This window comes from Procambarus clarkii, chromosome 59 (genome assembly GCF_040958095.1).
Source record: "Procambarus clarkii isolate CNS0578487 chromosome 59, FALCON_Pclarkii_2.0, whole genome shotgun sequence".
Lineage (NCBI taxonomy): Eukaryota > Metazoa > Arthropoda > Malacostraca > Decapoda > Cambaridae > Procambarus > Procambarus clarkii.
The window spans coordinates 25,251,332-25,264,358 of record NC_091208.1 but is presented as its reverse complement, the minus strand read 5'-3'; the positions used below and the strand labels follow the sequence as shown (position 1 = coordinate 25,264,358).

General features: G+C 40.3%; 1 protein-coding gene across 2 annotated transcripts in view; it reads right to left on the bottom strand.

The window, feature by feature from the left end:
- Positions 1–13,027, bottom strand: part of Usp7 (Ubiquitin-specific protease 7) — a 76,072-nt gene that overhangs the window by 42,867 nt on the left and 20,178 nt on the right. For both annotated transcript variants that reach the window (XM_045758694.2, XM_045758695.2), the window contains exons 7-12: positions 10,810–10,890; positions 10,540–10,630; positions 10,095–10,287; positions 7,260–7,413; positions 6,690–6,971; positions 5,838–5,972 (exon numbers count right to left, since the gene is read on the bottom strand). In XM_045758694.2, the coding sequence (XP_045614650.2) occupies positions 5,838–5,972; positions 6,690–6,971; positions 7,260–7,413; positions 10,095–10,287; positions 10,540–10,630; positions 10,810–10,890 (936 nt within the window). The remainder of the gene's footprint in view (positions 1–5,837; positions 5,973–6,689; positions 6,972–7,259; positions 7,414–10,094; positions 10,288–10,539; positions 10,631–10,809; positions 10,891–13,027) is intronic.

The window sequence follows — 13,027 nt, the reverse complement described above, 5'->3', positions numbered from 1 at the left end:
TGCCAAGAAAAGGGACATTTTGAGTGCTAAAGTGGCAAAAGGCGTATCAACAATCACGAAACAAAGACGACAAACACTTGACGATGTTCAAAAGTTGTTATTAATTTGGATACACAACAAGGAGTTGGCAGGTGATAGCATTTCAGATGCCATCATTTATGAGAAAGTAAGGGTATTGCAGGAAGACCTTGTAAAGAAAACCCCCTGGAACGAGTGCAAATACGAAAGACTTTAAGGCAAGCAAGGGATGGTTTAAAAAATTTAGAAAAATAAGTGGTATTCATAGTGTTGCGAGGCATGGGGAAGCTGCCAGCTCAGACAAACCAGCGACTGAAAGGTTTATTGAAGAATTTAATGATTTTGTAGAGGTTGAGGGATACCTACCACAACAAGTGTTTAATTGTGATGAGACGGGACTGTTCTGGAAAAGATTGCCTAAGAGGACATACATTACCCAGAAGGAGAAGTCATTGCCCGGACACAAGCCTATGAAAAATAGGTTTACTCTTGTGCTGTGTGGAAATGTGAGTGGCAATTTGAAAATTAAACCCTTGCTTGTGTATCATTCTGAAAATCCAAGGGTTTTCAAAAAATACAATGTGCAGAAAATCCAAATGTGTGTGATGTGGAGGGCTAATAGTAAGGCATGGGTGACTAGGCTATTTTTCACCCACTCCGTAAAAAATGGTGTGTGTGCCCTGCCATACAAAAATATCTGAAGGAGAAAAGTTTGGCACTCAAGATCCTGCTTCTCCAGCCACAAACCTCACCCTGAAAGAGTTCTGGAAAAACTATTTTAACATTTGTAGTGCTTTAAAACTCATTGACAAAGCCTGGCAAAAAGTGACTCAAAGAACCCTGATCTCTGGCTGGAGAAAATTGTGGCCTGAACGTGTTTCAGAACTAGACTTTGAGGGGTTTGAGCCTGCAAATGAAGTGCCTATTGTTGAAGACATTGTTACTCTAGGCCAGAAAATGGACTTGGAGTTGGATGGTGCTGATGTGGAGGAGTTGGAGCAGGAACACAGTGAAGAACTGACCACCAAAGAACTCCAAGCCCTTTAAAAGGAGCAGCAGCAAGTGGCAGCTAAGGATATTTCTTCATGGGAGGGGGAGGCGGTAAAGGATGTCTCTTCCTCAACAATTAGGAAGTGGTGTAGACTGTGGGAGGAAATGCAAACTTTTGTTGAAACGACTCACCAGAGAAAGCTGCAATAGGCCATAGCATTAACCTTTTCAAATGACAATGTGATGGCTCACTACAGACAAGTGTTGCAAAGAAGGGAAAAACAATCTTCAATGGAACGATTTCTAGTGAGAAAATCAAGCAGTGAGCCAGAAGCAGGTCCTAGTGGTATGCAGGCAAAACGTGCCAGTGTGTGTACCCCAGAGAAATCATTACTGCCTGATGTTATAATATAAGGGGGACTCCCCCTTCTAAACAGTAACACCTCTCCTCCTCCCCCCCTCCTCGTCGTCTTCCGTACGCCAACAGGAGTCGTCAACAAAGTAAATAACTTGTACATACTTTTGTAGTGAAGATATGGGTGAATTGGGTATAAAATTTACTTGGAAGTTAATTTTTTTTGGAGTCTGGAACGGATTAATTCATTTCCCATTATTTCTTATGGAGAAATTCACTTCATTTACGAATTTGAGATATGAGCCGTCTCTGGGAATAGATAAAATTCGTAAACTGAGGTACCCTGTACTTATATTTGTTCTGATATGCAAATATTCATTAAGAACATTCTAATGAGAACAATTTGATACCAAATTGAACGACGTAGCATGAAAATTGAGTTGAGAAAGCTGAATGAGTACAGTGGTACCTCGGTTTACGAATGCTCCTGTTTACAAACCCTTCGGGTTACGAGCCCGATTACTTCGGAAAATTAGAATCAGGCTACGAACTTTACCTCGGGATACAAGTTTGTTGATACCCGTATGGCCGACCTAGCATGTGGTGGCACGGCGATCACACCTCAGTTTACCAGTGCTTCCCGCCTAGTGATTATCCCGCCTGAATTCTTTGCAAGGATTTACAGTTTCTTTTCGGATTTTTGGCTACTTGAACATAAAAATTGTTATTATATATTTTGCCATGGGTCCCAAGAAAGCCAGTGGTAAGGTTCGAGGCAAGAAAACACACCTGAGAATGATCATAGAGGAAAAACAAGAGATCATTCGTAAACATGAAAATGGTACGTGTTGTTGAGCTAGCTAGGCAGTATAACAAATTTTCAGGAGGAGGAGGCAGTAGAGGATGTCCTTTCCTCATTAATTAAGAAAATGTGTGCAGTATGGGAAGAACTGCAAAGTTCTGCTGAAAAGAGTCGCCCAGATAAAGCTTTAGCAGGCTGTTGCATTATCGTATTAATGACAATGTCTCTCACTACAGACAAGTGTTACAAACAAGGGAAAAACAATATTCAAGAAAAACAATGAGAAAATCATGCAGTGAGCCAGAAGCTGGTCATAGTGGTATGCAGGCAATATGTTCCAGAGTGTGTACCCCAGAGAAGTCATCACTGCCTGATGTTATAATGGATGGGGACTCCCCTTCCAAACAGTAACATCTCTCCTCCTCCCCCCTCCTCACCATCTTCTATACGCCATAAGGATTCATCAGTATAGGCAAGTAATAACTTGTACATACTTTTGTAGTGAAGATATGATGAATTAGGTATAAAATTGGGGGAGTCAGGAACGGATTAATTCATTTCCCATTATTTCTTATGGGAAAATTTGCTTCGGTTTATGAACCGTCTCCAGGAACGGATTAAATTCGTAAACCGAGGTGCCCCCTGTATAAACATTGGAGTGTGGGGGTGAGCTCACAGGGAACGCTTAGCCAACCTTGTGGAAAGCGACGGGCCGCCCATCAGGCCAGTGAAAGCGTTAAGTAACAATCTCTATATTAGGTTAACACACACTTTATTAAGGCAATGTTAGTTTCTATAAATCTATGGAGTAAACAAATGTTACTCATATTAGAAAGGTATTGCAAGACATCTTTATCTGACCACAGACAATTCATTTTTTTCATGTACTATTGATAATACTGTAAACTTAACTACCCTTCCACTACAAATTATACAGTACCAAGTTATTATTAGTCATGTCTAATATGTATTTATGTCATGTATTTACTGTACTAGCTTATATAAAACCCTATTATATAGAGTTAAAAACTAAGAGCAATGACCCTTTTTATTTGAAGAACTGATACACAGCATGTTAATGGGTTCAGTCAAAATCCTTCCATTTCATTCAAGATATTTCAGGCATCCTAAAGTGTAATTATCAGTGAAAATACATTGGCAATAAATGCAAGGGCTGTTCACATGGGCGAGAAATTACATCGGGGAACGATCATTGTTTCATTCCCCTCTGAAACAGGGAGGGGAGTGGGGGGGGCACACACATGGAACAAGAAGGGAGAGCACCCATTGAAGTTACCACTGTAGTAGGGAGGGGAGACCGTACCATAGCTTCCCACTGTAATAGGATGGAGGAGCACCAATATAAGTTACCACTGTAATAGGATGGAGGAGCACCAATATGAGTTACCACTGTAATAGGATGGAGGAGCACCAGTATTGGTTACCACTGTAATAGGATGGAGGAGCACCAGTATGGGTTACCACTGTAATAGGATGGAGGAGCACCAGTATGGGTTACCACTGTATTAGGATGGAGGAGTACCTGTATGGGTTATCACTGTAATAGGATGGAGGAGCACCAATATGAGTTACCACTGTAATAGGATGGAGGAGCACCTGTATGGGTTATCACTGTAATAGGATGGAGGAGCACCAATATGGGTTACCACTGTAATAGGATGGAGGAGCACCAATGAGTTACCACTGTAATAGGATGGAGGAGCACATGTATGGGTTATCACTGTAATAGGATGGAGGAGCACCAATATGGGTTACCACTGTAATAGGGTGAGGGAGCACCAGCATGGGTTACCACTGTAATAGGGTGAGGGAGCACCAATATGGGTTACCACTGTAATAGGGTGAGGGAGCACCAGCATGGGTTACCACTGTAATAGGGTGAGGGAGCACCAATATGGGTTACCACTGTAATAGGGTGAGGGAGCACCAGCATGGGTTACCATTGTAATAGGATGGAGGAGCACCAGCATGGGTTACCACTGTAATAGGGTGGAGGAGCACCTGTATGGGTTACCACTGTAATAGGGTGAGGGAGCACCAATATGAGTTACCACTGTAATAGGATGGAGGAGCACCAGTATGGGTTACCACTGTAATAGGGTGGAGGAGTACCAGTATGGGTTACCACTGTAATAGGATGGAGCAGCACCAATATGGGTTACCACTGTAATAGGATGGAGGAGCACCAGTATGGGTTACCACTGTAATAGGGTGAGGGAGCACCAGTATTGGTTACCACTGTAATAGGGTGGAGCAGCACCAATATGGGTTACCACTGTAATAGGATGGAGGAGCACCAGCATGGGTTACCACTGTAATAGGATGGAGGAGCACCAGCATGGGTTACCACTGTAATAGGATGGAGGAGCACCAGTATGGGTTACCACTGTAATAGGATGGAGGAGCACCAGCATGGGTTACCACTGTAATAGGGTGAGGGAGCACCAGTATGGGTTACCACTGTAATAGGATGGAGGAGCACCAATATGGGTTACCACTGAAATAGGATGGAGGAGCACCAGCAAGGGTTACCACTGTAATAGGGTGAGGGAGCACCAGTATGGGTTACCACTGTAATAGGATGGAGGAGCACCAATATGGGTTATCACTGTAATAGGATGGAGGAGCACCAATATGGGTTATCACTGTAATAGGATGGAGGAGCACCAATATGGGTTACCACTGTAATAGGATGGAGGAGCACCAGTATGGGTTACCACTGTAATAGGATGGAGGAGCACCAGTATGGGTTACCACTGTAACAGGATGGAGGAGCACCAGTATGGGTTACCACTGTAATAGGATGGAGGAGCACCAATATGAGTTACCACTGTAATAGGATGGAGGAGCACCAGTATGGGTTACCACTGTAATAGGATGGAGGAGCACCAGCATGGGTTACCACTGTAATAGGGTGAGGGAGCACCAATATGGGTTACCACTGTAATAGGATGGAGGAGCACCAGTATGGGTTACCACTGTAATAGGATGGAGGAGCACCAATATGAGTTACCACTGTAATAGGATGGAGGAGCACCAGTATGGGTTACCACTGTAATAGGATGGAGGAGCACCAGCATGGGTTACCACTGTAATAGGGTGAGGGAGCACCAATATGGGTTACCACTGTAATAGGATGGAGGAGCACCTGTATGGGTTATCACTGTAATAGGATGGAGGAGCACCAATATGGGTTACCACTGTAACAGGATGGAGGAGCACCTGTATGGGTTACCACTGTAATAGGATGGAGGAGCACCTGTATGGGTTACCACTGTAATAGGGTGAGGGAGCACCAGTATGGGTTACCACTGTAATAGGATGGAGGAGCACCAATATGGGTTACCACTGAAATAGGATGAAGGAGCACCAATATGAGTTACTACTGTAATAGGATGGAGGAGCACCAATATGAGTTACCACTGTAATAGGATGGAGAAGCACCAATATGGGTTACCACTGTAATAGGATGGAGGAGTACCAATATGGGTTACCACTGTAATAGGATGGAGGAGCACCAATATGAGTTACCACTGTAATAGGGGTGAGGGAGCACCCTCATAGATTACTATTAATAGGGAAGGGGAGCACCCACATTGGTTACTCTTGACAGTTAGAATAATTATCAATAATACAAAATAATAAACTCACAAGGCTCTCTGCAACTTGTTCTAAGAAGTCTTGTAACGTGGCAGATTTTTTGACTTTGAATATTCTATAATTGGCTTTATCTGGATCATAGAGGTCATTGCCCTGGTGACCAGAAAATGAGTCTTCCAGGATAACCTGCAAATAAAATGTCAACATTAATAAATGTACAATTTAAAATCAATGTTTTTAAATCAATATATTTTCAGAAAAAATACTGAAAATACAGAAAACAAAATAATGAGGGTCCCTGACTTACAAATAACCAGCTCACGAACATCGAATCTTACAAATGGCCTCAAAATCCCATTTTAGCCATATGTTCAGTATTTCAATTACTAACAATTAAGAACTTATCTGGATTTATAAAAATAATAAAAATGCCAAGTATTACTGACAGAAAATAAGGCTAACAAGTTAATACAAGCAAGCAAAAGAAATACTAGGTATTAGATAATGTATATAAAAATCCTTGGGAATTCTTGGAAATATTCTACATTCTTGGGAACATATTTGGTATAAGGTAATGTAAAATAAAATGTGCTAAAGCAAGTTAGAGATGTGCTGGACATAAGACAACTGAAAAATGAAGAATTACCTGGCAACAATTCAAATCTTAAAATTGAAAAGAAGGAAAGCCAAAGACAGGAGTAAAAGTTCAGAAAGGGCTTGAAAATCTTAACTAGGCAAACGTGTGATGATATAATGACTAAACATAAGACAATGACAACAAATGAAGAGCTATATTGAACAAGAGCCAAGAACATGATGATAATGAATGGATATGTAAAATCGAAGACAAATGCATATCGAGAGTACATTTATATAAACATGTATATCAATTTGCAGCCTGACCTGAATATTCATATATAAGTGTGCTTCATTTCTCTCCTTGCGACGTATCATTTCAATTCGTTTCTCTTCTTGCAATCGGTCAATAAGTTCTTGGGGAATGTCTTCCTCTGTTACTTCCTGCAGAACAGTCCTCAGGCAAGACTCTCTTATGTACACAAGCATATAGGCATTTGTACAGTGTTTTACAGTCAAGTTGAGATCATCCTCATGCCCACCAAAATTGTGATCAATGGCCTCCTGCTTACTACATCTTGACACAACATCGTCATCAAATTTACACCACTGTAAAGAACACAAAATTAATATAAAATATTAAATTCCACATCTCTCAAACATGCAAATGAAGACAATGGCAAGAATTATCTTTTAATATACATGACCCCTGTGTGCATGCCATGCCGACAGTCCTAATATCACGGCCAGTGGCAGGAGGCTTCCATAATGCATTTAATCACCACACAACCCATTTTATTGACTTTCTAAATAGTTTCAGATAACAAAGAATGTACTGTACAATGAAGGTAGAGACAATACAAATATGTAATGCTGGAGATTAACAAGTGTTCGTACCCGCCCATCGCCTTTAGGGTTGATGAAGACAACATAATGACCGCCATGGTTATCACCAGAGTGAACCAGGACTGCATGGAGAACATATGTGGCTGGTGTTGTGTCAGGCTTCTGTAGGAATTGATCCATGTTTAACTTCTCTGGGAACTCGTATCTGGAAACAAAAAAATTATATTAAATTAAAAATTTGTAGAGATAAATATTACCAGAGCATTATTAAATCTGTCAAAGGTTTGTGGGCCAACATGATTTACACACACACTAGCTGCTATTAGTTTTTAAATTTTGCCAACAATTAGATACACTTTGATTTAAGATGATTGAGGGCAGTGTCCCCTGTACCTACGCCATGCACATCTCACAAATCAATGTTGTGAATATTCTTAATAGGCAGCCAATGCACCAGCATATATAGTTATCCCAACTCATCAACCCACTCTCAGCAATATAATGTGTACAGATATAATTGTGAGATATAAATTTTCCACAGCTAATATGCGAGGTATATTGCAGTACATCCAGCTTTGATTTCACTCTCGCATATACAACAAAGAGTGCAGGGTTCTATTATCTGTCTTGATGGTTATAGACCTGGCATGTGGGACATGTGTGTGTGTACTCACCTAATTGTGCTTGCGGGGGTTGAGCTTTGTCTCTTTGGTCCCGCCTCTCAACTGTCAATCAACTGGTGTACAGATTACTGAGCCTACTGGGCTCTATCATATCTACATTTAAAACTGTGTATGGAGTCAGCCTCCACCACATCGCTGCCTAGTGCATTCCATTTATTAACTACTCTGACACTGAAAAAATTCTTTCTAACGTCTCTGTGGCTCATCTGGGTACTAAGTTTCCACCTGTGTCCCCTTGTTCGTGTCCCACCCGTGCTGAAGAGTTTGTCTTTGTCCACCCTGTCAATTCCCCTGAGAATTTTGTAGGTGGTTATCATGTCTCCCCTTACTCTTCTGTTTTCCAGGGACATGAGGTTCAGCTCCTTTAGCCCTTCCTCGTAGCTCATACCTCATGTGTGTGTGTCTTAATTGCCACAAGCAAAGTGATGACCGTTGTGTGCCCATTGTGTCATCGGCAAGGACAAGCTGAAGCATTTACATAATAAAACAGTGCCAAGGAAGATCAACCATTCTTTGTGCTAGTGTGCATGTTTCCAGTCAAAGGCAGCCCTATGTCAGATAAGGGAATAATCCTCAGGTCAGTTCCCATGGCCACGAGTAGTGACATTCATGACGTCATACCTCATACCACCATACATAGACCTGTGTGATGGGAAAACGCATACAGCCTTTCCCCTCCTTGACTAATTCATAGTCTAACTGCTTGCTCTTATGAGGCCCCTGGTGAGGTGCAAGAGTTGTTATTTCCAGCATTCCAGTCAAGGGTTTTGTACTAAGAAGATATGTGTATCTTGTCTCATGACTAAGAGACTTTATTTATGCCACCAAGTCCTCCGACATGCCAAATTAATGCCATGATATTCATATTTCAATATAACTAATGTAGGCCCTGAATCACAACTGTATTTATACTGAAATCAAGTTATCAATGATAACTCAGACACCACAAGGTATAAAGAAAGAGTGTATGTGTCCAGTGAGCCATTGTGATCTAAAATCAAAGTCATCAGTGATGCTAAATGATGGAAAGTGTATCAGCGAACACTGCACAAACTGTACGAGTGCCACCACATTGTTTGAATGTAGAATTTGCCGCAACACCTGTTTGTGGGAGGCAACTACCACGTGTCACTCATTGTGTCTTGCCACTTCATATCCTGTGTGTACTGATCATCATCGCTTAAATCACCATCCGCCACATTGGCATCAATACGCCACGTGGTGTCATCGGCCACCTCTCCACCTTGCATGATACCACATGCAGTAGTGTTGAGATGATCGCCATACTCCTGTTAACTCCACATGTGCCATGTGCACACTAACATGAGATACCAGTTGCCAGACCACTTGTGGAGCTGTCTATATGATTTTGGCACAAGTGTGTGATGAGGGCCAGTCACTTCAAGTAAAGAAATTTGTTGTTGTTATTCTCTCTCTACACATAGTTCTCAGTGAGCTGCCAATTATTCTTGCCTTTCCAATAACTGGAACAGGTGAAGGCTGAGATTAGAAAGACAGAGGGTGAAGACGTGACTCATCAGTGTGGTAACAAAGTATTGCACTACTTTGTGTATGTGATATTGCACAACACAAATTTAGCTACCCATCTGCTACTGTTATTGACTGTCCCATCGACAGATCTTTGTGTGATATTTTGTGCATGACAATCACCTGTCCCAATGCCAGTTCTATTTGATTTATTGTGCATATACATATGATTACCCAAGCATCCTATTTAGCCCATGTCCTGTTTTGCATACTGGCTGTGACTAGGAAGCCAAGTTAATGATTGGTTTGTCTTACTAGTGTTAAGTGAACTTTTGTTCCCGAAGGAATCATTTAGATGTTCATCAGTTGGATGTTTCATGTCTCTATGGTGCAATTTAGCTTTGCCAACACCTATCCAAAATGATCATTGCTCACTTTTTACTAATGACTATGTACAGCTCTTCCCTCTGGCCTCTGCTCAATTTGTTTAGGTAATCCTAATGCTGTTTGGGTTGCCCAAAGACATAATACAAAACAGAGTTCATCCAGGTTACTATGATTTTTGGGTTACTGGCCTTGAAGTTATCAAGTGTCTACTTTACCTTGAATAAACACTATCATGAAAAGTAATAATAAACAAATATACGAAATTGAAGAAAAAATAGTCGAAATAAAAATAATAATGGTGAATGAGAAGCTGCATGTACGTCCTCACCTGTCATTTATTTTAACATTGGAGTCTGTGATGGGGTCATACTGGAATCTCATCAGATGAAGATGAAGCACAGGTGGAAAGCTCTGGAAAATGACCCCCTTGTCTGCCTCCTGCAGCCCATGCTCCCCAGCATCATATTTGTTGTCACCCTCTAAAGTTTCTACACTCACGTAATCCTTAAAGGATTCGTAGACTGTTGGAAAATAGTCATTGAAAACAATACATTACAATTACAGGAAAAACTGGTACTAAAATTAACCTAAACACAAATAAGCAAATTGTTTTATTCTAACCATGTGTGTTACAATTTTGAAGTGAAGAAATTCAGTGTGGTGAAGCCATATCAACAAGTACAATAACAAACATGACCAATGTTTAGTTTATCATCAGAACTTTATGGGCACAAATGTGCAATATTTTCCTTGTGCTCAAACCCTCTACTTACTGTCTTTCTTTCCTTTTATATTTAGCTGGATATCATAAAAGGTCTCTGTTCTTGAAGAAGTGTAGTCTACATGTTTACACTTGAAGTAAGACTGGAAAAGAAGCAAACAAACACCACTTACTACAACACTTAAACAATTTACGACCACATTTAACAAACTCTTATATTCTCATGAAGCAAATCCAAAAGAATGACTTCAATGAAACATTAGTCAGTCTTACATCAGTATTTTGCATGAGACTTCATCCACATCAAAGTTGCAGTACTTACCAATGTCTTGCCTTCAAATAACCTTGGAATTACTCCTTCAACACACGTCCCTTTCATTTTGGTTTCTAATTTGTCTAGCAGCTGTAAAAAACAAATATAACATGAGCATACAGTGCACTAGCAGACCTGCAGCAGTTTATTAATCTTTGCTTGTACTTATATCAATAGTTCATCTACAGTTTATTTCATCTTTACAAGTCAGAAGAACTAGATCAGTTGTAGATTTACCAACCAATCACGAATGTAACATTAATTAACATACCAAAATGACAATTTGTTCATTCCAAACTGTATTTCTGTACATAATATATTTTAATATTTTCATTATCAACATTTCCTATTTTGATACAGTACTCCAATTTTCTATTTGTTACCTAAATAATTAACCATTTTTATTTTTAATTCCTACTTTCTTTAATTTCTGCAGAGTAATTACACACCAGAGAATGGCAAATACATATACTGTAGCTCCATGTATGTGCTGTATAGTGCAATTTCAGTTTTCCAAAAAAAATCCGAAATTTAAAAATCCAGAAACATTCTAAGAAATACAAATGTAACCATGTGGCTTGTGTAAATAATCATGCTGATGCTGGAAGGGGGTAATGGCCTTATTACCACTTTGCCTTATTACACACAAGGGGCATAATTGGCCGATCACTCACAGTGTTCAAGAGAGAGAACTTGACAAATACCTACAAAGGATGCCTGATCAACCAGGCTGTGACTCATACATCAGGCTGCGAGCAGCCGTGTCCAACAGCCTGGTTGACCAGTCCAGTAACGAGGAGGTCTAGTCGACGACCGGGCCATGGGGTCGCTAAGTCCCGAAAACACCTCAAGGTATGGGAAGATCCCATCTTTTTTTAAGAGTAAACAAACCACAAATTCAACATACTCTCAATTCCAGTAGTTCCAAGTACTCATACAGTATAATACTAATACAAATTTACGTAGTAGTGTAATGGCATAGGTACACGACAACCCCATCGCCCACCACAATGTGGGGGCAAATAGCACTAAATCTCCAGCAATACAGGGATGGGAAGACTGAACTGGTTGACTCACATTCTTAATACTGTACATTGAATCTAGAGCTTACACATGCCCAAGCCCTCGAAAAACAAGGCAGGTTTTGTATGGCTGTGTAAAATGTAAGGAATGAAAGTAATTAAGGAACAAAATAGAGGAAGTGGTTAAATTTTAACAGGAGGGAATGTTTGATGTGCTAGGGTTATATGAGCCAAAGGTTACATAAAGTGAAGCCGAACAGTGAATTTGGGTAAGGATTATAGGAGCAGAAATTAAAGAAAATAAGATTAGGGAGAAAATAGGTCTTTTAATAATTAATAAATAGTACAATGAATATGGCAATGAAAAACTTCTTGAGGTGATAGTATATGCATCATGTGACTGGGATTTTTTTTTTTTTTTTTTTTGGGTAGTTTAGATGAGATTGGAAAGATGCCAATAAGTTACAGAATATTCATTATGGTCAATTGGAATGGCAGTGGGAATGAGCCCTAATAATGACATGATGGATATACATAGTGTGAAAGGTATAAATAATAATGATTGCAGATTAACAATTTGCCTGGCCCGGAGCATGAGCCCCAGCCCACCCCAAGGTCGACATGGCGTTTCCCGTGAGCGCGCAACCACACTAAAATGTATATACTCTTTTCAGTTTTATCACCTTATTGTAGAGTTACATCGTTGATTTTGGTATCAAATTGTTCACAATCGAATTCTCTAAAGGGATACAGTATACGCATATAAGGTTAAAAAGCCTGGCATGCCACCCGCAGCAAACCCGAAAATCGGCCAAGCGTTACCTGTGAGCGCGCAATTGCACTAAAATGTGTATATTCTTTTCAGTTTTCTCACCTCAATTTTTCGTGCTACGTTGTTAACTTTGATATCGAATTGTTCGCAATAGAATTCTCTAAAGGGACACAGTATATGCATATAAGGGGCAAAAAGCCCAGCAGCAAACCAGAAAATCTGCCGAACGTTACCCGTGAGCAAGCGCCCGTCTGCACGCCCACAACAACCGCACTAAAATGCGTATTCTTTTCAGTTTTATCACCTCAATTTTTGTGTTACGTCATTCATCTTTCTTCCCAATAGAATGCCCTAAAGGGATATATGCATGTAAGGGCAAATGGAAGAACAACATTACTAATACCATAAGAGTAAAGTACATCTTCATGTGAAA